The sequence below is a fragment of the Trichosurus vulpecula genome, chromosome 4, assembly GCF_011100635.1.
Source record: "Trichosurus vulpecula isolate mTriVul1 chromosome 4, mTriVul1.pri, whole genome shotgun sequence".
Classification (NCBI taxonomy): domain Eukaryota; kingdom Metazoa; phylum Chordata; class Mammalia; order Diprotodontia; family Phalangeridae; genus Trichosurus; species Trichosurus vulpecula.
In genome coordinates this window covers 167211526-167236950 of record NC_050576.1, presented here as the reverse complement: position 1 = coordinate 167236950, position 25425 = coordinate 167211526, and the positions used below count along the sequence as shown (strand labels likewise).

Genomic DNA, 25425 nt, shown 5'->3' with positions numbered 1-25425 from the left:
TCCTTACAAGCGTGACCCTGCAAAAGATTAACTTTTACCTCTACTAAACTTTGAAAACAACCAAAGAAAAAAACAGATCTTCTGCAATCTCGGGCATAATTCTAATGTGTTTACAATGAACACTAGCAGAGTGAGAAGGTAGGGCTAGCTGTCTGAAGGACCAAAGTTTCCAAGTTTAAATGGAGCTATACAGAGGTCATCCAAGAGAAGAGCACTAAGTGAAAGTCCTTCCAAAAGCATAGGCAATCATGCAAGTACTTAACAAGCCACTAGAACACATTCCAATTACAGATGGAGGCCTTTTGGAAAGTTGGCCCTTATCAAGAGGTAAAACACAGAACATGAGCACATCTGACAAAAACTGATTTAAATGCCTCTTGGTAGCACTTGGTCTTACTATATCCTCTAGGGGCACTCACTGGCAGTCTATGCAAATGGGCCAGATCACTTTTTAAAAAGGGGATGCCAAAAAGAATTTGCATTTTACATCTGCAGTAAATGGTGAACGTAGTATTTTTAATTAGTTATTTATGGAGGCAGCTGTTTGCTAAGCATGCTTTATAAAAAATAGACCATAGAGGCATAGTTAGAGACCTAGAAAGGACCTCAGAAGCCAAAGTAGAATATTTTCATTTTACAGATGAGGACATTGAGACCCAGGAAAATCAACTGACTTGCCCAAGGTAATTCTGGTAATAAAAACCAGAGTCAGGATTTGAATTCAGGTCTGTTGACCCCAGAATCAATGTTTTCCCCCTGTACAATGTATCCCGAGTAGGTTCTGGGGAGAATATTTCAAAAAGGATACTCCACCTACCAAATAACCCATTTGTGTCATACAAAGAGTGTCATATAAAAGTTTATTTAAGGATAAATTTTACTTCTGAGAAGGCTGTGCATGCTCATTGCATCTCATAGAACAGTCTATTTATTCTCTAAATTTTCAAAATTTATTTCTTAAAAGGAATTTAAGCCTTTATGCATTTTTCTAAAACTTGGAAAATATATTTAAAGAATGAAGGGTAATCAGATACCAGAAAATTCAACAATACGATTATTTCAAAAGACTATCTGATTATGGACAGATTTTTTACTTTCATATGCATTTTTTAGATTTATATTTGGTTTGAGTTTTTTAAAAATTTAATAGATGTGGGGCAGCTAGGTAGCACTGTGAGTAGAGCACTGGCCCATGAGTCAGGAGGACCTGAATTCAAATCCAGCCTCAGACACTTGACACACTTACTAGCTGTGAGACCTTGGGCAAGTCACTCAACCCCAACCCCCCTGCCTTCCCCCCAACAAAAAAAAAATTAATAGATGCGATGGTCATCTTACACTTTGTCTTCTTTATATTTAACTAAAATAAAAATGATCTTTCTATTAAATTTTAAAAATTATTCCCTAAGACTAAAAATCTCTTGTGACAAGAGCTACAGATCTGCAAATAAAAAACTTCAAATGACTAAACAATATCACCAGCCAAGCTCATAAATTCTGAAAATAGTAAACAAAATATTAAGATGTTATTTTTGTTCCTTGTTTTCAATGTGGCCACCTTCACAATGGGCATCTGTAATCCTATAGAAAAGAAAGCATGAGCTCCCAGCTGAGTCCCTCCAAAAACCTATAAAAAATGGCTCTGAACAAATTCTAGAACTGCAGAACCCACAAAACAGCAGAGGGAAGCAGGGCTCCAGCCCAGGACAGCCTGGATAATCTCTGGGTGAGGTCTATCCCACACGGAGCTGGGAGCTGGGAGAGGAGCAGAGCAGAGCCCAGCATGAGCGGCAAGGACCAACCAGACCAGGAGGCGGGCGGAGCGGGCCCTAGCGCCCTGAATCAGTGAGCTGCAGCAGTTACCGGACTTCTCAACCCACAAACACCAAAGACAGCGGAGAAGGTTAGCGGGAAAAGCTGCGGGAGTGGAAGGAGTTCGCGGTTCGGCTTCCAGCTCCGGGGGCACCGGAGGTGGGGCAGCTACAGCTGTTGTTGCTTCTGGCCCCAGGCCCACCTGGTGGGAGGAATTAAGTGGCAGATCAGAGCAGGAGTGCACAGCCTGCTAAAGATCTAAGCCCAGTCCGGGTTGGGGGTTCTTGGGGAAGGAGTAGTGCTGGTGTGGCAGAGCTGGCACCTCCCCCCAAACGTGGGACATAGAACTCTTTAGTCTACAAGCAGTCATACCCCACTGAAAAACTCAAGGGTCAAGTTAGTTGGTTGGGAATATGGCCAGGAAGCAAAAACGCGCCCAGATTCAGTCTCAGACTTTGCATTCTTTCTTTGGTGACAAAGAAGACCAAAACATACAGACAGAAGAAGTTAACAAAAGTCAAAGAGCCTACAACAGAAACCTCCAAGAAAAACATGAACTGGTCCCAGGCCATGGAAGAGCTCAAAAAGGATCTGGAAAAGCAAGTTAGAGAAGTAGAGGAAAAATTGGGAAGAGAAATGAGAAGGATGCAAGAAAACCATGAAAAACAAGTCAATGACTTGCTAAAGGAGACCCAAAAAAATAATGAAAAATACACTGAAGAAAACAACACCTTAAAAAACAGACTAACTCAAATGGCAAAAGAGCTCCAAAAAGCCAATGAGGAGAAGAATGCCTTGAAAGGCAGAATTAGCCAAATGGAAAAGGAGGTCCAAAAGACCACTGAAGAAAACACTACCTTAAAAATTAGATTGGAGCAAGTGGAAGCTAGTGACTTTATGAGAAATCAAGATATTATAAAACAAAACCAAAGGAATGAAAACATGGAAGACAATGTGAAATATCTCACTGGAAAAACCACTGACCTGGAAAATAGATCCAGGAGAGATCATTTAAAAATTGTTGGACTACCTGAAAGCCATGATCAAAAAAAGAGCCTAGATATCATCTTTCAAGAAATTATCAAGGAGAACTGCCCTGATATTCTAGAGCCACAGGGCAAAATAGAAATTGAAAAAATCCATAGATTGCCTCCTCAAATAGATCCCCAAAAGAAATCTCCTAGGAATATTGTCGCCAAATTCCAGAGCTCCCAGATCAAGGAGAAAATACAGCAAGCAGCCAGAAAAAAACAATTTGAGTATTGTGGAAACCCAATCAGAATAACCCAAGATCTGGCAGCTTCTACATTAAGAGATCGAAGGGCTTGGAATACGATATTCCGGAGGTCAATGGAGCTAGGATTAAAACCTAGAATCACCTACCCAGCAAAACTGAGTATCATGTTCCAAGGCAAAATATGAATTTTCAATAAAATAGAGGACTTTCAAGCTTTCTCAGTGAAAAGACCAGAACTGAATAGAAAATTTGACTTTCAAACACAAGAATCAAGAGAAGCATGAAAAGGTAATCAAGAAACAGAAACTGCAAGGGACTTACTAAAGTTGAACTGTTTTGTTTACATTCCTACATGGAAAGATGACATGTATGATTCATGAGACCTCAGTATTAGGGTAGCTGAAGGGAATATATATATATATATATATATATACATATACACACACACACACACACACACACACACACACACATCTATGTTTATGTATATATATAAGTGAATGTGTATGTATGTATATATCTGTGTGTGTGTGTGTGTGTGTGTGTGTGTGTATAAAAGAGAGAGAGAGCAGACACAGGGTGAGTTGAAGATGAAGGGAAGATATCTAAAAGAAATAAAATCAAATTAAGGGATGAGAGAGGAACATGCTGAGAGAGGGAGATAGGGAGAGATAGAATGGGGTGGATTATCTCGCATAAAGGTGGCAAGAGGAAGCAGTTCTGTGGGAGGAGGGAAGAGGGCAGGTGAGGGGGGAATGAGTGAACCTTGCTCTCATCAGATTTGGCTTGAGGAGGGAATACCATACATACCCAATTGGGTATCTTACCCCACAGGAAAGAAGAGGGAGGAAGATTAAAAAAAGGGGGGGGATGATGGAGGGGAGGGCAGATGGGGGTGGAGGTAATCAAAAACAAACACTTTTGAAAGGGGACAGGGTCAAGGGAGAAAATTCAATAAAGTGGGATGGGTTGGGAAGGAGCAAAATGTAGTTAGTCTTTTACAACATGAGTATTGTGGAAGGGTTATACATAATGATACACATGTGACCTATGTTGAATCGCTTGACTTCTTAGGGAGGGTGGGTGAGAAGGGAAGAGGGGAGAGAATTTGGAACTCAAAGTTTTAAAAACAGATGTTCAAAAAACAAAAAAAAAAGTTTTTGCATGCAACTAGAAAATAAGATACACAGGTAATGGGGCATAGAAATTTATCTTGCCCTACAAGAAAGGAAGGGAAAAGGGGATGGGAGGGGAGTGGGGTGATAGAGGGGAGGGCTGACTGGGGAACAGGGCAACCAGAATATATGCCATCTTGGAGTGGGGGGGAGGGTAGAAATGGGGAGAAAATTTGTAATTCAAACTGTTATGAAAATCAATGCTGAAAACTAAATATGTTAAATAAATAAATAAATTTAAATTTAAATTAAAAAAAATTTTAGTAGAACCAATAGCCCAGACCAAAAAACAAAACAAAACTTCTGAGGAAAAAAAAAAAAAAAACAAAAAAGCAAACTGGTGAAAATTGTGAAGAGGAAGAAACAAAGTAGAGTGGGCAAAGAGCCTCAGCAGGAAAATAGTTCTATACCTGTGTCTGGTCATCTAAGGAAAGCTAACTGGAGTCTCTGAATGAGGAATGCAGAAGTAAAGGGATAGGCTCAATTTTGATCTAACCTGTGGATCTAGGGAAGAGGCATCTCAAAACTCCATAAAATATTATCTATCATAAACAAATGTTACAATCTTTTAGTGTTGTAGTACTACAGAGAAAGCTAGCCAAAACTTATTACCCTGACTTGCACATTATGTAAAACGTATCTTATTTTCCTGTCATTATTTTAGACACTGTAGCCTGGTATATCTTGGCTAACTTCCCCGAAATCTTGGAAATAATAGCAAACCAAAATCCTTGTCACGTCAGGATTAACTACAGATTAAACTATAATATTAAATAATGAGCAAAATCCTAACATCAAATTTTAACAGACTTTGGCATTGTTGATGATAAAGTGACACCTTCTTGGCTTAGGAAAGTGTGCATATATTCCAAAGGGCTATCACTCCATTTTCAACTGTTCTTGGTCCATTTTAATTATAACTTTGGACTAAGCATGGTGCCTTTCACATAGTAGGCACTTATTAAATGCCTATTGACTTAGACTAAATCTAAAGAGAACTGATAAATTGACTTACATGCCTAAAAGCCGCCACATTCCTGTATATGGGTATAGGAATCTCAATAAGATAACCTGGGTGTACTTCTGACAGTGAATAGACCAAAATCTTCTCATTAAGGCTGCAAAATTCTTCTGCCTGCACTCAAAAAGCAAAGGGATTCTTTCTTACCTTGGAAGTGGACAAACAAAACCTTCAATTATCCAAACCGAACCTTATAATTAAGATTTCCTTCTGATTTAGCATCAGACAGGAACGAAACTACCAACAATAAGAGAAAAGAGCTAAAATATATGAGACCTGTAACTTAAAGGTAATTAATATGAAGTGATTATTTACAGCATGAGTATACACATATAATATATGTCTATGTACCAATCAACATACACAAGTATATGTGTGTGCCTATACATACATCTTCCTGGTATAAATCAAATGGAAAAATGAATCCTATTAAAAGGATGTGAATCATTGATGAATAATTTAAATCTAAGTGCTATTTAACAGTTTCTTTAACAGTTTCATCAAAATCAAAATTTTGAAAAGGAAATGCCATACAAGAAACACACATTTCTTCAAGGTAAGTACACAGGATAACCCAGGAGGCTCCACAATTGTGCACGTGCTCATTTGGGGCTACGTATCTAGAGGTTCTGAAAATTTGAGCTAATGGCAGCTATCAGCCTTTGCCTTTTGTTTCCATCATCTTGCTTGGGTTTTCAGTTCCCAGTAAAACGGCAACATCAGTAAGCTGCTCCTGTCCACCTTTTCTATGTCATCACTGACAAAAGTGTCTCCTTTCGGATCATATTGTCTGTCTTCCTTTCCCAAGTCCCTATCGGATCTCTCTGCTTTTTCCCTCCCTTACCTGGCACAAAATGCCAAGATAGCTACACTGATGAGCAGAGCTGTCCCTACTTCTCTTACAGTCCAAGCATTGTATTTGCATACACACACCTCAGGAGCTTAGAATTGTGTTGAACAGCAGCTTTTCAAACTATTTTATACAGTCTGATGATCTAATGATTCCCATTAAGCTGTGTAATTAGGCTATTTTTTGTCATTCTATAAGGGCTTCTCAAAAAAGATTGGGTCTTGTTACAACCTCACTGGCAGACCACCAATACCTGTTTGTAGAAGTATGAAATGTGTGGCAATATTCCCCTTTTGGTTATCCAATCAACATGCCAATGTCCTGCAAGATACTAGGGTCAATTATCTGTCTGTCACCCAGTGCTATTATGGTACATACTACCATGGGCGTGTGCAACTTGCAACTAGGTAAGAATGCTTGGGATTAACCTGGAATTTTGGCCAAATAGTGGGTTAAACATAAACACCACCCCTCCCCCCACCAAGAGCAGAGGTCGAGGGTGAGGTTTGAGGAAGGGTAGAGAAACACAATACATTTTCCAAATTAAATAGGATCAGCATTATTCTGTGGCCTTGAGAATGAGTGCTACAGAGCTGTTGATTATAATTCTACTGAAACCACAACAGAATTCAGAGAAGATAGATCTCTTTATAAAGGTCGTTGTTCACTGAGAATCATCAATAGCATCAACATAATATCACATAGGCAAACCTGTTTTTTGACAAAAGAGAAAAATCTAAGACAGTTTATGTTTAATGCCATGACAAAGAGACAAGACTGATTAGGGCACTATAAATGAGATTCATTGCCACTAAAAATTCAAGGGAAAACAGCTCCATCTTTCCATCCCTGAACTGAAGTTGCAACCTCAGATTCTATTCTTATCTATCTCTACTTTCTATGCTCCGTCTCCTCTGGAGATCTGTTTCAACAATCTGGCTAGCAGCTGCTGTGGGGGTGAAAAACCAACACAAGCCCAACAACAAGAACGCTGCAAACATAGGTTCTTTTGATCTGTTTTACTAAGGAAAGCAACGTTAAGGGGTTAACAAGCTTACTTTAATCCAGCATGCAAATATCACTCACTTAGTTCAGGGGAAAAAGCCAGCACCCTGAACTTCAGAGCAAACAAATCACAAACAGACTAAACACAATTCGTAGTTACTAAGAAAACCAAGTCCGGACAACCGGGCAAGCTGGAGGGCTCTTAACTACATCAGCACACCACCAAGAGTGAGAGCCCTGAGCAAATGACTCTGTCTTCCCTTTTTTTATACAGTTTCAGAAGACATCAAACGTCATCTGAGCGACCAGAACTTAGGCTCCTAGGATTGGCTCTGGAGTTAGCACTTCCCCATAGGACCATGGGAGCTTCACACCCACAAAGGCTTAGCACCTAGTAATCAGGGGTTTGGGGCAAACTTAGGAGCAAAGATCTAATCAGGCCTCCCTTAGTTAGCCCCACCTTGGGCCCAACCTTAGTTACCAATCCACACCCACATAGGTTTAGCGCCTAATAGGGGTTTGGGCCTGGGGCTTAGCACCTAGTAAGACTCAATGAAATACACTGAATTAATTGAAGGAAACAAAAGCCAAACTCTTCAAGGATCCCCAATACAAGATCCTATCTACTCCTATAGCTGGGGCTAGCTATAAGGGACTAGCAATTAAGGGACCTTTCAAAGGATGGAGCTCCCCTCAAAAGGCACCAATCACATTTGTACCTTCATCTGAACCAGGGAAGCACAAATTCATCACAAGCAATAGTACTAAATATGCATGAGCAACAATTAGGACAGCAAATCCCTCCTGGAATAGGTGCTTTCTCAGCAGAACATATGCACAATCACAGAAGAGAAAACACTGAGGTACACAAAATATTGCAATTAAGCAATCTTAACACAACCATAATCCTACCTAACTCATCCATTTTTTTCTGTACTTGATAACTCTGTACCTGCATATTAACAAAATGAGTCTCAAAGATACCAGGACTGATTGTGTGACTTCTCACTGTCTAAATCAACTGGTTGCTCAAAGCCTCCAGCATGAGTGGACATACTAATGCACGGTCACTTCCCACTGCTGCTCTCTCTGCTAAGACTTCCATTATTACCTACATATAGCTGGCTCCAAAATCTGCATTTCTAGTCTTGACTTCATTCATGAGGCCTACCATTTCCAAATATCTACTAAGACATCTACTCCCGTACAACCCACCAGTTCATCAAACTCAACAGAATCAAAATAAAACTCACCAAATTTCTCCCAAAGTTGGTTTTTAGATTTCCCTATGTCTGCTGATGACAACTATTCTTCATATCACTCCAGCACAAAATCTCGTGCTAATATCTCCAATCTCCCTCCTGGCAAAGTGGTGGTTGTCCTATTAATTCCACTTCAAAAATTCAGAACAGAACTTTGGGGACAAGAAAAGACCTTAGAGATATTTCTGTTGCATTTCCTCCTTATGTCCCCACTAATCTGATTAAACCTTTTTTGGGCTCCCCTCATATCTTGTAGTCTCTTCTGCCTCCAATCCAACCTCTAACGTGTTATCAGATTAATATTCCTAAATTACTCTGATCATATCACTCCCTCCTCTAAAACATTTAAAGGCTTCCTCCTGTCTACCAGAATAAGTCTAGATGCTTTATCTTCATACTGATCACCCTAAGTCTGGTACCAATTCACCTCTTACACTTGATAATTCATTTAAATAGCTAGCCAAATGGGTAAAATCATCATTTCACAAAGACACTGAATTTGTGATTACCCTGCCCTATTCCACAGGGTGTCATACAGATGTATGCTCTTATGAATCATCTTTATGCTCACACACATCGTCTCTATGCTCTCCCAACTCTCTCTGTCTATATTGGAAAAAGGCTTTGCTACTGACCTCAGCCAAAAGTGAGCTCTCCCTCTCTTGAACTACTGCTGGGAATTGGCACTACCCTTGCAGTATTGGTTTTATTTTGCTTTTCACTGACTATTTTTGATGTGTCTTCTCTGTAAACCCACAGAGGATGAAAGCTCAGTCTTGTCCATCATTATTCTAGGGTACCTGGAAAGAGGATATATACAAAGGATCCTAAGATCATAGATTTAGAGCTAAAGAGAATCAGAGGTCTCATTTTAAAGATGAGCAAACTGATTTCCAGGAAGAAGTTGTCCAAGATAATACAGGCAGTAATTGTCTGAGCTGGGATTAGAATCCAGTTCTTCTGACTCCTAAGCCAGTGCTCTTTTCATCATACCATGCTGTCTTCAATTTCGGCATAATGAAATCCATTAAATCAATGGCTGAAAAAGGAGTTCCTCATAATTACTGACAGAGCATGATTATAAAGGGAAAAAATACTATTAATAATGTTTTAATGGTATTTTTGAACTCTGAGTTTAAATAGATGATTTAACTCTGCTCTGCAAATATTTCAAGAAATTAGTAGTGCCAGAGCACTATTTACATTTGTGAATGTGTCAGCATTAAAAATTCATACACACAAATTTCATTGTCTTCTTGGTCCTAAAACATTTTTCTTCTTTTTTCTTCTGTTCTCTTAAAAAAAAAAAAAAGGGCATTGTTACATGGGATGGCTCTCTGGAAGGGAGAGGGGGAGGGATAATGCGGCAAATTTTGTTGATTTAAAAAATAAAACACATCTACAAAAATTTGAGGTTGAAAAAAAGGATCTACATTCTCTATTCAATCAGATAGTTTGGGAGCCTAGAAGGACTTTAATTCTATCTGACCAAATGAAAACTGCTGTAAAACCCCTATTCTGAAGGTATGTGACAATCCTAATCGGGCAAAGATTACGCAAAAGTCCCAACAATAGGCTTCAAGCCACTTGGTCCAAATGATTTTTATAAGCTACTTGCCACTTATAAAGTCCCTTACTTCATTCTTAGAGGGACTGGTAACTCCAGATCTCTCCTTCCTACCATGAACCACTGACAGAACACAGCAAAGGCTTAAAAAAAAAAAAAACCCAATGCAGCAAGACAAGCAAAGGAAAGCAAGACGGAAACATTTAAGGATACACAGCACCGGGGTCTTAAGGGGGCTAAAAAGAGGGATGGAGGGCATTCAAGAAGACTGCCAACAAATCAACCCGATATTTTATTTTCACAAACTTTGTGGTTTCTGATTTCTCTGGAAATAGAAGGCCCTATGTCGAAAAGTACTAGTTTGAAAAAGAGACCTGACTAGGGAAGTTTTTATCAGACAACCAAAGAACCCAAGAGAGATTTGCTAACCAAACTGGCACACACAAACTGACTATTTTAAAACAATTTGATGCCCTTGAGTCACTCTAAAGTGACTTTTAAGAGAAATCATCTTCCTCCTCATCTTAATGAGAGTCTATTTGGGGCCAGATGGATAATATTTCTGCCAGTGGTTACTATATAAAGCTTCCTATGAAAGTGCACTATTGTTCTCGCTGTTGTTTTGATGTTTTTGTTGTTGTCCTTGTCATAAAATGCTTTCTTCCTCTTCTGACAGAACATCCACCACTGCCAGAAGGTTGAAACAAATGTATTCATCTCTGAAAGACAGCAGCTTCAGGCTAGACAGCCCAAAAGAGGCAGCCAGAACAGAATCGATGTTGCTATGAGACTTCCTAGGGAGGGGCTAAAAAGAAGGAGGCTCATCTCTGTGGGACCTGATCCAAGACAAGGCACCATGGTCCCCATGATTCCTTTTGTCCTACAGCCATTTTGGGAATGATTTACACGAGGAATTTGTAACTTTGGAGAGAAGAGGGTCAAAAACAAACTTGGTTCTTACTTGCCACAAAAACACATATGTTACTGTATGGAAGAAAACACACCAACTTCACAACTGGGAACCTCAATTCTCTTAAGTATTTTGGGGAAATGCTCAGTACTCTTAAATTTGAAGAAAAAAAAAGTTATGCCACTTATGTCTATGGAAAGAACAAACTAAGCACACTGAACTGCTTCAGAACATGAACATTCCTCGGGCTAAAGAATCTGGAGACAAATCCAGCCACTTCTTTTCCTGACTAACTGGAGGTCAAGGGCACCAAAGCAAATCTGAAAGGTAGTGAGATCTATGTGTAAGGATTCACCTTCCCACCTAGACCTACTGCTTACAATGAAACCCTTTTTTAGTATGAATTCAAGGAGTTCTGGAAAGGTAGACTTTTGAAGAAAACTGTTCCAAACAGCCAAGTCTCAGCCGTTTTTGGACCAGCTCTCTTCTTCCATGATGCAAGCTCTCCCTTGGTTACAGTACCCAGGCTGTTAGGAGGGAGAAGGTTGGAATGCTAGTGGAAACAGACAGTTATGAACACTATACAATCTGATAGTCTGCCTTGTCTCTGCTGACAGGTGTTGAAGAAGAATTGCCGTCCATTTGAACTGATGGATAAACAAAAAAATAATAAGAGAAAAAGTTTTATCTTCACATTCAGAGACTACTTGTCTACAATAATTCTATATGCCTTGCCACCATAGGTGAGGCCTATACCTGGAATGACATTGCTGTGCTAAACAAAAAAAAAAATAAATATGCTGGACCTGTGCTGCAAAAACACAATTACACATTTACCAGATAAACAAAGGCTTGTGTAAATAGAAAGAATTTCTAGGGTCCAGTGTGCAGTTAACCATTTTGAGGTGAAGAAAAAAAAAGCAAGAGAAAATACTACAATGAAAAAGTCATTTAAAAACACAAATAGCCACTTCATAACTTAAAGCTTAAAGGCTTTCACACTGATCCCCAGCACAACAAGTATTTAAAGTTAACAAATGTGAGAAATGAGGTTGGAATCCTTGGACAGTGTAAATGATTTATCATTATTTTCTTTGAGAAGCAGGCTTTGTTCGGTGCTTCATTCTATCAAATTTTTTCAAATACATCCTTTCTTCTATCTTTCCTTCTCAGAATTTGGAAGATAAAGGTAATTAAAGTCCTGGTGACAGTACAAACTGTATCTGCTGCTCCTCAGACCTCAGACTGTCACAGAAGAATGGGAACAAAACTATTTTATGGGGAGGAGGAAAAAATCTAACTACAAAACAGGAAACTTCCTAAAAGCTTACACTAGGGAAAAAATCCAAAATCAACAATTTGACTACCTTATTATATTGACAACTTTTTAAAAATTATTTTGGTATAACCTCAGGTTTTTTAAACTAGAATTTGGCTTCATTCCTTAAGAGTTTTATGAGAAAGCAAAATACATAAATTGTGTTAAATATACCAATTGTAGCACTCTAAAAGTGCAGATGGATAAAAGAGATAAAAAGACCCCCAAATTTATGCTCATCATGTTCTTAGATTCTCCAAAATTTTTAAATCATCAGCATACATAATTTGTGTTTTTCTTCACCAAAAAAGAGTAATGTGATAGTTTCATTCTTATTCCAAAGTTTTAATACAAATTAGGTCTTACTGCATATTTCCATGGCTTTTCTTTCAAATTAGATCTAAAGCTATTTCACTTTAGACCATACATGTACAATTAAGTTCATTCTATTTTAATCTGGTACTATTACTCATGACTATGACCTAGCCCTAAAAAAGTCCAAAAGTAAATTATGTAATAATTCTAAAACCAATTCCTTCCTTCAAACGTGTAATTCACTGTGTCTTCTGTCTGGTGAATGTTCCTGTAGAATATTCCTAACAAAGGGAGAAACTGACACCTATTGGTAAGTTTAATATTACTTCTCCAGAGCTCATCTTGACCAGTACACAGGCACATGGTTTCTAAAACCTGGATATTTTCTGGATGTGCCTGCCACCCCTTCCCCTACCACACCACACACATACACACATACACAAAAATCCAAAACCATAGCTATTCACATTAGAAAATGAATGATGGTAACTTAGAAATTTTAATTTTGTTCTCAAAGTCCATACCATAAAATCTTTCAAAAGTAGCAGCTCCACATTTGTTTGTTTTTGGAAAAGCTCAGAGAAAAGAAAAAAATACCACTACGAGGAAGTGTGGGATGTAAGTACAAATTTATGGTGGAGACATAGTAGGAATGAGGTAACCTGTCTCTTTCTCAGAAGAGACACACATTTGATTACTGAAGCCATGGATAGCTGAGTGCTGATAGGGTCTCAGAGCAAAAGCACAGAAAATCCTAGTAGTTGGATCTCCCTGTTTTTTGAGCCATTGGCCTTTACCCTGCAACTTAATAAGAAGGCAAAGGAGGGAAGTGGGGCAAGAAGAACAATCTCATGCTGCCCTGATATGCTCTTCTGCCTTAATGTGGGGGATAAAATGAGGAATAAAAGAAATTCACCCAACAGTTTCCAGAAAAATTAATACATGGTCATATAAATATGAAAATATATTAACATATCATCACTGGGGCAAAAACCTGAGATATTGAGAGAGAGAGCTCAATTTTATCAAGTCATAAAGCATATAAAGCTACTCATGGAATACATTGGTCCTTGTGCAAAGATGGTGCTAGCAAAGAAAGTATAAGAACTCAACAAGATTATACAATCCTGGATGAAAGAGATCCTCTGCTGTATTCCTAGGTAGAGTTCATGATATTGTCCACAGTAAATACTTGATCAACATTTCTGAAATTGATTCAACTCCATTTTAACCCTTAAGTGTGCCTCAGACACTCAAGCTGTTTTTCATAAAGTGGTGAAAAGACACACCTAACTATCCATACTCTTAATATCTGACCTCCCTAAAGATAACACTGCTATTGATCCACCCAGTACTGGTCCACCTCTGGGGGGAAAAATTTGGGAGGGGACAAAAAACAATAAATAGCTGATACTGAAATTGTACTTCAAAGATTGCCACAGGCTTTAAATTTTTTCCTTTCTATATCACAACAGACAGAAAACCATTAGCTGGAAAGGTTAAGTGACATGTCCCATGGTCATACATCTAGAAAGAGTCACCAGGATCTGAACTCACTTCTTGACTCTAAATTCAGCACTCTATTGAGTACCTTATATTACAACAGGCTAAAGGCCTCCATTTTCTTTGGATTCCTGACAGCATTCACTCTCCCAAACTCTAAAGGAAGTCTATTGTCATATTAACCAAAAAAAAAAAAAAGACATAAAATAGAAAAATTTTAATTACATTTCAGTCCTTCTGCTTCTATTAGTGACATGATGGGGCAAGGAACAGAATGACAGTTCAAGACTGAATTCATCCTCATTTTTGCCCTACCAAAGCATGCAAGTACTTAGGGGAAAACCTATTCTGGCATCACACCAAAAAGTATTACAAAAAAATGCACAAATGTGTCTATTGCAAAGCACCCACGTGCAGGTACATACATCAGAAAAAGGCCAAAAACTTCACTTAGTCCAGCTACGATCCATTTGATATTAAATGCAACAGAAGCAATGGGAGGGTCCATAAGAATTTAAGCCAAGAAGCCAAAAAAAAAAAAACAAGAAGTAGGATAGGGTGGGAAATTATTTTTGTTTTTAAATTTATGTAATTTATTGTAGAGAACAAACCCCTTTTACAGACTGCATTTTCTACCACAAATTATGTGGCCTCATAAGTGGCATTCTTAGAGGAACTGAGTGGCAGGTCCTTAAGCACCCCCACCTCAGTCAGTCACCTCATGCAAAGGGCTTCATGTCTATAAGACTCCACTCCCTTGCTTCTGAATTGTACATTTAATCTATCTCCTTTTTAAGAATGCCATATTAACTGAGCAAATGCTAACTAACTGGAAATGCTTTAAAACCAAAAAAAGCATTATGAAGCCATAATTAATGAATAATTAGGTACTCCTGTTTCCATTTTACACAGAGGGAAATTAGAGCACCAAAAGAGGAAACTTGCCCAACAGAATATATAGAATACAGCTAAATATTTGTCTCCTAAGTTTCTGTATTAAACCTAAGGACTTCTAATGGGATTCATAGGAAAATGAGAGTAGAGACTTATCAAACATGATTAACAATACATACAAAAGGTTAGTTAACTGGATGTAAACTATTATTTTGACTATAGCAGGTGTGCAGCATAAATGCAAATAGATGTTACGGACAGTAAATTAAAACAGATATGTACATACTTGTAACAAAGAACTTTTTTGTGAAAGTGCAGCTATCAAAGGCAGCAATTTTCTCTTGCAAGACGACGACGAGAATTCTAAAATAGGAAAAGAAAACAAGAATGAAAAAACCATAAGTGAAAATAATTATGATAGTGCAATTCTACAAATTAATTTCACAGTTATATCATGCATGCTGAAAAAATTCTCAAGAAATCAACAGTCACCAATCCAACTGTTAATGACATAATTCAAAAGAATGCTGAATCTACAGCTATAGTCCCTTTCATAGCCAAAAAAACCTATTGAAAGAAAGATGAAAAATACATAAGAAAGCAGCTTAGATCATAAGGGGAAAAAAAAGAGTGGGTTAAAGGAAAAAAATCTATCACAGAAGAAAAATTATAGCAACTATTTACTGAAACGTATTTTGCCCTCCCCTCAATTCTATTTATCCAAATGAAATTTACAGTGAAGATAATTCTGTGAAATCCATCTTCATTACAAATGGCTAAGTTTAACAATCAATTGTTCATCATTTTCTAAAAGTGTTTTTTCCTGTGACAGCTCAGAGTCAGGGAATTAAAGATCAAATGGATTTATGAAAACTGTCATTAAAACGATTGCTGGATTTCCAAGAGCAAGGACAACAGAAAAACAAAACAAAACAAGAGGACAGTGGCTAACCAGCACAAATGAATCAACTCTTTACATTAAATAGTTACATTAATCTCAATATTTTCTTATAAAATTCTTTGTGCATTTCAGGGAACTTAGGGCACCATTTTCCTCCAGGGCTACATATCTACAAATAGTTGGGCATTTTGTCTAGCCACCTAATGATGATACCCACAAAGAAGCTAAAGAGTGGCAGACTATTCACCACAATTTATATGATTCAGAGAACAATATTAAGGAAAATAAAGTAATGACAATCATAAAGTCACCTCATTACCTAAACTTGACCGAACTCTCAGGTGGTTTGACAAAATGTGATATGATACAGACAATTTTAGAAATGTTTGTTTTTCATTCAAGAATATTAGGACTCGAGTCTTTAATATAAGAAAAAAAATCCTCGCAACAATTTTAGTTATGAACTGTGTTAAGTGGTATCATGCTCTGAAAATCAGTAGGCAGGCACAGATGGAGCTTAGGTTTGGTTCAGCCGAAAACATGTTAAAATGACAGATCCTTCTTTCAACAGCACCGAATGGTGAGCTCAATAAATACAAGGACTCAAGTCTTTGAGAGAATGAAGGTAAAACTAAAAAGAACAATGGTGAGAAGCCAAAACCAAGATACTCAGAGGCCAAAAAAGATATTTCCAAAATTACTATTTTTAAGGTGAGATTAGTTCGATGTTAAGGAGTGCAACTTCTGCTTTGTTGTTCACTTGGAAAGGACAATGCAAACATGAACTATGGAGATAAAAAACTGACACTGTACTTGCAAGTTAGATTCTATTCACGCAAAACACCATCTTGTCTTTGCCAACATTCAGTTTTTGAGAATTGATTCAACTAGCAAAGTGAGTAAAATCTAATAGAGGTTTTGGGGCTTTTTTTAACTTTTTATGTAATATGAAATGACAGTGTGGCATCAACAAAATATTCAAAGGTCTGGCCACAAATATATCATTTATTTTTCTTTTTTGCTGATGACCTTTCATAACTCACTCATAGCTCTGCCTCCACCTGCCACTTATGAGTTATATGATCATTAATAACTTGTGGAAATAAATAAGGTGAATACAATCAGCATAATGCATATCCCTTTAACATAATATTCTCGGTTTGTTTTTGCCCCATAATCTGTACCTTTTAAAAAACTTTGATCATGACCAATGTTCTCATTTTCTAAAACAGAAAGAAAAATAGCAAACCTGTCTTTAAATGAAGATCTTAGACTATATTTTTAATTTTCAGATGAGTCATCAAGAAAGGAAAACAGCTGGGACAAATAGAAAGTAAGGAAAAACCTTTGAATTTGGTCTTATCGTCTTAGTATTTCTTATATTCTATCCAAAATTAGTTTACATTTATAATGCACTTAGAAATGCTTAAAATTTTAACAGAACGTACTGAACTGGTGAGAGAAATGTCTCATAGTTTAAAAAGGTCAGAAGATACAAAACTCAAAGACAGTATTTCCTTTATGCTATTTGTAAATTGTATCAATCAATAAACATTTATCAATATGCATCCATTATGCACTAGGTACTATGCAAACAATGCAGATTATACACAAAAAAGTTAAATAGTCAAAAATCCAGATGTTATAGCTGTGATTTAATTTTTCCTAGTATTTTGAAATTATATTAAGTGTATAAGGCATATGCATGTAATTAGCAGAAAGTGTGTTGAGCCTTTGCCTGAATGGAAAATCAATGGTAATAAAGGGTAGTAAATCAGTGTGTAACTTAACCAGAAAGTTAACCAGAAAGAAAAGATACCTGAGTGTTAAGGCAGCCCAAAAGGGGAACTATGACATTATTTTCCATCACTGGTAAACAGTTCCATAAATGAATAAAAACTTCCACTTGAAAAGCTTACTTTTTCCAACTTAAAGTCTAACTAAAAGTATACAAAATCTGGCATCAAAATGGTTTGAAAGCAAGCAGTGTGTAATTAGTATGTAGAAGGAAACAAATTATTGATACTAAGGAAAAGGCCAATACTGACTCATTTACTATGGAAGGAGGCAGAAAACATTTTCTACTATAGAATTTGAGACTTTTCAATCTGAGGGAAATAGCGAAGGGTACAGATGAAATCTTATGAACACTGTAATTGTTCTTATTTAATACAAAGAATATTCACTTCGAGAATTTAACTTGCTTTAGCAAATATTAGAATGTGAAGCAATCTAGGGGAAAGAAAACCACAGCTAGAGACTTCCAAGAGGTGGCTGTTCCTTTTTCAACAATTAGTAAGGGGTACCATTAGCACTACAAGAAAGTGTTATGCTCCTTTAAAAGTTTTCTATTCCAGAAATAGAATTTAATTTTATGGAATTTTAATTAACATTTGGGGGGGGGGGGAGGCAGCAGTGTTAGGAAGTACGATTTCATTCATGCAGACTAACAATTCCTCCACGACAGAAGAATTACCTAGAGCACTGAGAAATTTTTAGGCTCTATCTGATGAGTGGCTTAAACCCAATTTCTATTTGAAGGCTATTCTCTAGAATTTATTGTCACATTATCTCTCATAATTTGTACTTTCCAAATGGAAAGCATTGTTTCTCTTTCTTATTCTTACTGATGCTTTCCCTGGTTAAAATGGGTAAATGGATAAAATCTAAACTGGTAAAATTTTCAAAAGAGATACGAAGCTCGGATAAATCAAATATGATGAAGAAAATACTCTGATCAATGGAGTACTAGGAATGTCTGGTGCACTGGTTATGGGTATCACCTTAAGCTATTAACAATCCCTCCGAGTATAGAAATGTATGCTAATATCTAAGTTTAACTTCAGCTTTAAAAGCGTTTGTCTTCATTATTTGTGGATAAGAAGAACCATGATATTGTTCAATATCCTGGAAGGAACGCTGGTTACTAAAGAGAGGTACGGCCTCAGGATATGCCCACAGGGCCCATCAACCCCAGTGAAGGATAAACACTTACACAAAGAGAAAATGAACTCTGCGAGGTATTGGTCCCTGAAAAGTGGGAGGAAGAAGTGAAGGGAAGAAGGAAGGGAGGGAGGGAATATTTTTTAAGAGCTTACTATGTGCCAAGTACCATGCTAATTCCTTTTAAAAATATTATCACATTTGATCCTCACAACAACCCTGGGAGGTAGGTGCTATTATTATCCTTATATTATGGTTAAGGAAGCTGGGGCATAGGACTTGCCCAGAGTCAAACAACAAATAATTGTCGGAGGGAAAATTTGAACTCAGGTCTTCCTAAGTCCAGGCCCAGCACTTAACTACTATGCCACCTAGCTGCCAAAGGACTTGTTTCCATTTTCAAAGTTGTTATTACTCTCACGTGACTATAACATGGAAAACAGAAGATCTTAAGCTATATGTGATTGGGGTTTGTCTTTCATCAAATGCTAAAGTCTAAAATACTGCGGCTGAGGGGGGAGTTATTGAAAAAGAAGTTGAGATTAATTTTGTGCTATCTCTACCCATGTAAAAATAATGAGGTCAAAATTATTAACAATTAAATTTAAACATTATCAAGGAGGGATATCTTTTTTGTCGTTTGTAAGGGGGAAAAATCTATTTAGTTCCTGTTCTTCCTTTAAGGTGAAGAATGTAAGAAAATTTTTGGCCAAACTTGGACCATTTCTAACAATCTGGAAAAATATAAGTTATGCATCTGGCAGAATTCAGAAAGAATTTGCCTAAATTAATTAATTTATTATTTCTGAACCGGCCTCATGATGAAACTTGTATATGCTATGTAAAGTCTAAGAACATTACTAGATCTATCCATGGCCTAAAAAATATGTTAAGTTATGCAGGAAAAATACTTACCGTTTGTTGCAGTGGAGGTCATAGATAGGAGTCTTGAACTGAATGGACTTCACCATCTCCCCAGTACGAAGGGAATGCAAATCCACACAACAATATGGGGGACTTGTGCTAAAAGGAAGCAAAATTCATTACTGTAAAATGAGGACAGAAAGGTGGAGGGAGGAAGGAGGCATACATTGGAAACACTGAAGCTTTTACCATGCCCAAAATTAAGCCATTAAAAAAAATCCTAAACCATAAACATTCTCCAACCAAAACTGCATTAATTTCAGGAAAAAAAATTGAAAGGATAGGCAGGTAGAGAATGGAGTTTATTCCTGATGTTCGGACTTAGAGAAGCATTTGTTCTACATTAATAATAAAATCCCTAGTTGAAAACTGAATTTATTTCTGGTCACAATCTAGACAAGAAGCTGCCTCATACCATCCACCTATATATGCACCATATAAGTTTACAGAATTGAGATTACAGAAATTACAAAATTTACAGAAGTTTCAAATAGATTTCTGAAATGACTTTGCAGACCATCCCTCTCATTAAACCTACCAAGGATATTATCATGTAAAGTATCAACATTAATTGCTATTGGAAATACTGGTAGGGGAAACAGGTGTTTTCCATCATATACCAGCAGTTCCCAACTGACAAACACTCAATTTCTCAATGAACTGCAAGCAACATGATAGACAGACATCAGTCAAAGGTGTTTGAATTCAGAGCCCCTACAAAACTTTTATGGAAACATACACCCTTTGTTTCTCAATTCAAAACACCTGAGGAGTTAAAAGAGGCTTAAAAAAGAGATATGGAAAGCTGAGCCAAGACGGCAAGAGTAAAGGCAGGGAATCACCTGAGTTCTCCCCCAAACTCTTCCAAAAACCTCTTAAAAATGACTCTAAACTGATTCTAGGGCAGTAGAACCCACAAATTTCCAGCCCAAGACAACCTGGAAGGCAGACAGGAAAGGTCTGTTGCACCAGTGTGAGAGACCATAACAAGAGTCAACAGAATTCAGGTAGCCCTCTCCAAACCACTGCTGTGACAGGCACGGTCAGCTCAACAAGTCAAGCACAGCAAGACACAGAACCAGGCCGGCCCCCAGGAATTGTAGCACCTAAGCCCAAGCAATTTGTACCCGGGCAGCCCACATGTGACACACACAGAAGGAGCAAGGGCCAGGGCAGACCTGGGAATCAAAGCACCTATTTTTCGTGTCTTGAAAAAGACCTGCTGGGTCTTGCCCAAGGTCTCCCCTAAACTCCTCCAAATACCTTGAAAAAAAGACTCTAAACAAATTCTAGAGCATCAGAACCCACAAAAAGACAGAGTGAAACAAATTTCCAGCCCAAGACAAGCTGGAAGGTTAACAGGAAAGATGCAACAGGTCTGTTGCATCAGGGTGAGAGAGGAGTATAGTCCAGCACAGGCTGTACCAGACCAGACCAGGCCCCAAAGCCCAGCAAACCAAGAGGGGGACTCAGGCGACTGAATCACTGGCAGCAGCGGTGATTTCCAGACTTAGCAGCACATAGATGCCAAAGACAACTTAGAAGGTCAGCAGGAAAGGTCTGTCAGACCTGAAAGAGAAGCTCAGTTCAGCACAGGCCATGCCAACACAGCCCTAGTCCCATGAAACTAGGGGCAGGCCTTTGGAGTAATTGAATTAGCAGCGGCTACTTCTGGAGCTTTCAGACCACAGATGGTAAAGGGATAGAACAACTCATCAGAAGGAGATTACAGGGGTCTCTTTGCTCTGCAGGGCTCTTCTGCTTTGCCCATACTTGGATCTGGGTCCCAGTCCTGGGTGGCAGTCCCAAGGCAAGGAGGAGCACTAGCATAGCAGAGCTTGCAGCCACAGTGGAGAGGGGACTCTCCTCACAGTTCCAGGGCAAAAAAAAAGTTCTTGCTGTTGCACACAGACCAGAGAGCACAAGTCAGGAGAGGAGTAAAAATCTCTCCTTAGATCATACCACCTTGGAAAATGAAAACTTACAGGTCCCTAGAATTATCTCTGAAAACAGCTACATAAAAACCATGAAGCTTGGGACAGTTCTCCTTCCACACTAGAAGCAGAGCCCTACCTTAACAAAGAGTTAACAAAAAGTCAAGTAATGGGCTGGGAAAATGATCAAAAAATGGTGGGGCAGGGGGTACAGGGGAGGGAACTGACTATAGAAACTTACTTTGGTGACAAGGAAGATCAAAACACACAATCAAAAGAAGGCAACAAAGTCAAAGCTCCTTCATCCAAAGCCTCCAAGAAAAATATGAATTGGTCTCAGGAAATGGAAGAGCTCAATAAGGATTTTGAAAATCAAGTAAGAGAAGTAGAGGAAATTTGGGAAAAGAAATGAGAGTGATGAAAGAAAATCATGAAAAACAAGCCAACAGCTTGGTAAAGAGACACAAAAAAAAATACTGTTTACCTTTTAAATAATGTAAAATGTATGTCTAAGATTTTTATTAATAACTGGCAAGCTGGGGGTATACCTGACTATGATGTGAATTTTAAAAAGTAAAACCATTTAGCAACAGCTAAAAAGAGTAACCATTTTATACAAATGAGGTGCAAGAGGAAGAAAGGATACAGAGGAATTAGATGGGGAGGAAGGGTGGTAGTTCTGGCAACCTACTTTCATCAGAAAAGGGTTTAAGAGGGAATAATACAAACATATTTAGAAAAATATAAAAGTCTTCTAAATTTACAAGAAATAAAATGGTAGGGGCATAGAGAGGGGGGGAAAGGACAAGGGAGGGATCTTTAGAGGGGAGAATAAGGGAATAGGTAAAAGAGGGGTAGAGAAGAGTGTTTAGATTAATGGGGATGGGAGGATAGGGGAGGAGGGAAGGCAGGTAATAGGAGGGGCAAGGCGGTTGGTAGAGGAGGGGGTAGGCAAGTAACAGGAGAGTAAGGTAGCAGGTAGAAGTAAAGTAGAGGAGGCAGGAGGGATAGGAAACAAGAAATATGCACAAACATAAAAACAAAGATCAGGAGTATGGTTGGGAAAGTATATGTCTATATATGTGTGTATATATCTATAGCCATCAAGAAACATATCTAAACTATATTGTAGCCTTCTGGGGAGGTGTGGGGAGGGGAAAAAAGAACAATTTAAAAAGTACACAATAGAGAACAAAAGAAAACACAAGGAAGCAAAGAAAAGATGGACAATACAAGGTGTATTATTTATCATAAGGCTTTCTTGAAATGAAAATTTATTGTTACATATTTTGAATCCTCTCTTATGTTCTGCTATGCACATGACATACTTTTTTCTTTCTTAATTTGTATTTAAGTTTCAATATTTAAGTTTATGATATGCTTTTGTTTCTTTTCTCTATTCTATATTTGTGTTCTGGCCCTTGAGTCTAAAATAAAATTTTTTTTAAAAGGGAGGGTGTGAGATTTTCCCCAAAACCAAGAATCAGCTTTATGCAGTACCTGAACCAATGCTATATCCCCACTGATTCCTCTCCCTTAGGTCCAACCAAAACATGCTTCTCAATAGCAGACCAATCTGATTGAGTCATTTGACCAGTTTATAGCCCTTAAGCTATGTGTCAGAGAGGATGGGTGAGAGATTCACAGGTAATTCTGCAAGAAGCTTTGTTCTTCAAAATTCAACTTCAAAGGGATCATTTCTTCAGAATGGTTGTAGGAGTGACACAAAAAAATACACATGCTCTTCCCACCCATATTTACTCTGTCATTCATGAAAATTAATTCTGTTGGTTTGCCTGAAGGAAAACGATGCCAACTTTTTATTAAATACCAAACTTTCTGGTCCTCAAGGATAGAGAAAAAAGGCCTCGAAGGGTAAAATGGAAGATGCAATTTTAGAAGCCAGTAGACTTATCAATGAATGGTAATTCTCAGGAAAGTCTTTATTCCTCTCCAAAGTGTATTAAAATATTGGTTATTCACACGTCACTAAATATTAAATATTAAGGGGTGAAAACTATAAGCTAAAGAAAAAAGAAGACAAATCCGTACTATATGTCTATGTTATCACATTTCAGGGTGAAGAGAAATCCCTAAAAATCGGCACATTACAAATAGCTGTGTGTTATAGATATGGACTGTGAAAGAAGGCCTAGAGCCTACCCATTCTAAACTGGCACACCAACATACCTTTCTCCCAGCTATGCCTATAACTCTGCCATCTTCATGTGCCTCTCTGCCCCCACTACCAGAAACAGAACACATGCCACAAGCTCTTATTTCATGGAGAAACTCCCTCCAAATGTTCCAATATGCTGCTAGAAATCACCGGCTGTATTGTGATGGCTGGTACTAAAACAAAGGTCATCTTGGAGCCTTCGAGGAGTGGAACTCACACTTGGGTTTATAAGAATACTTCAAAAGCAGCATCCCAAGAGGTAATCTGTCTCCTTCCTAACACTACTGATGGATCATGTCACACATATTACTTAATAAGTGTTATAATCTCAAACCCAAATTCAACCTACAAAATCACTACAAGATTAAAATGGTATCTTGGCAATACCTCAAGTTCCCATGCTGAGAAGGAATGAGTTAACTGTTCAAGTGAAGGCTAACATTTTACCAAGCCAATGGGGTGGGAAACAACAGACTGTCACCTTCAATTAGCAGCTCATCATGCCACATACTGGAAACTAAAACTCTGATCATTCTACTGGCAACCATACAATGTCACAACTGAGATTCTCTCCCCGCCAGAAAGCACTTGGTAAAAGTAGACAAAACAATTGCTGGGAGGGCGCAATTTAGAGGCTGACAGAAAATGCTTGGCAGAACCAAGAACTATTTTTATATGTGGAAAAATTTCTCATTTGCTGGCCTAATAAGGAAAGATAATCTTTTAAAATAAGAGACTTCACAAAGTCACACATTCAGAGTGGAGGCAACATACTCCCTGCCAGAACGCAGTCACATGCACGTCTGAGATTGGCCCTTTGTTCTCAGGTCCTCTGTGCTTTTTAGATGCCTTATCACACTCTCTAGTCCTGAACAAGACAATACCAATTTGTTTCCAAGCAGGACAATGGGAAAACTTTGAGTAATGTTCCTTTAAATGAAAGGCTGCCAAACCAGAAAGGCCTATCATAGATGTACTGCAAAATCTGCAGAACCTTTGTTTTTTTTCCTCTTCCATCACAGTGTTCATGATATAGAAGGCACTACCACAAGTTGCCCCTTGCACCCCTTGTACTGACCAAGAGTCAGTGAAATAATACACACTTTAATACAATGAAATCTAAATCTACTTTTGAGAGAGTAACTTGGACTAAATGGGTTAACATTTCAAAAGGTTTGGGTTTGACATTTACACATAAACTTGTCAATTCACATTAAAACTAAGTCTGACAATTTTTTTTAAAAAATGGGAACCAGGTACATTCCTCCCCCCTTTAAGATGGAACATTAGATCAGTTCTAAATCTGTCAAGTCATGACAGGGATTAGGTGGAGCGATGGTCTTTTTACTAGGGAAAAACTATTTGGGGGTCTATAATTGGCCAGCAAGGTTTATTAATTAAAATTAATTACAGGAATTTACCAATATGTGGGTACTAACAAACATGGTAAGGTGATCCAGGATTTTTCACTTCAAATATAAAATCAAATTTATCCTGGTTCTGAATGAATATCTCTTGTGTTGACCGTTCCTTTACCTATATAACTTACTTTATAGTATATTGTAGAATGAGTACATGCAATGATTCCTATCAGAACAATCTGTGACTTGCTTTGCATCTGAGCTACACCCTGAAATCTGGTAGGGATGTCATTAAGTCTTTACTAGGGAGAAAA

The 25425-nt window shown here is 37.9% G+C and overlaps 1 protein-coding gene across 9 annotated transcripts in view; it reads right to left on the bottom strand.

The window, feature by feature from the left end:
- Positions 1–25425, bottom strand: part of BCAS3 (BCAS3 microtubule associated cell migration factor) — a 772682-nt gene that overhangs the window by 597406 nt on the left and 149851 nt on the right. For all 9 annotated transcript variants that reach the window (XM_036754180.1, XM_036754172.1, XM_036754177.1 and 6 more), the window contains exons 8-9: positions 19629–19736; positions 15156–15232 (exon numbers count right to left, since the gene is read on the bottom strand). In XM_036754180.1, coding sequence (XP_036610075.1) covers positions 15156–15232; positions 19629–19736 — 185 coding nt within the window. The remainder of the gene's footprint in view (positions 1–15155; positions 15233–19628; positions 19737–25425) is intronic.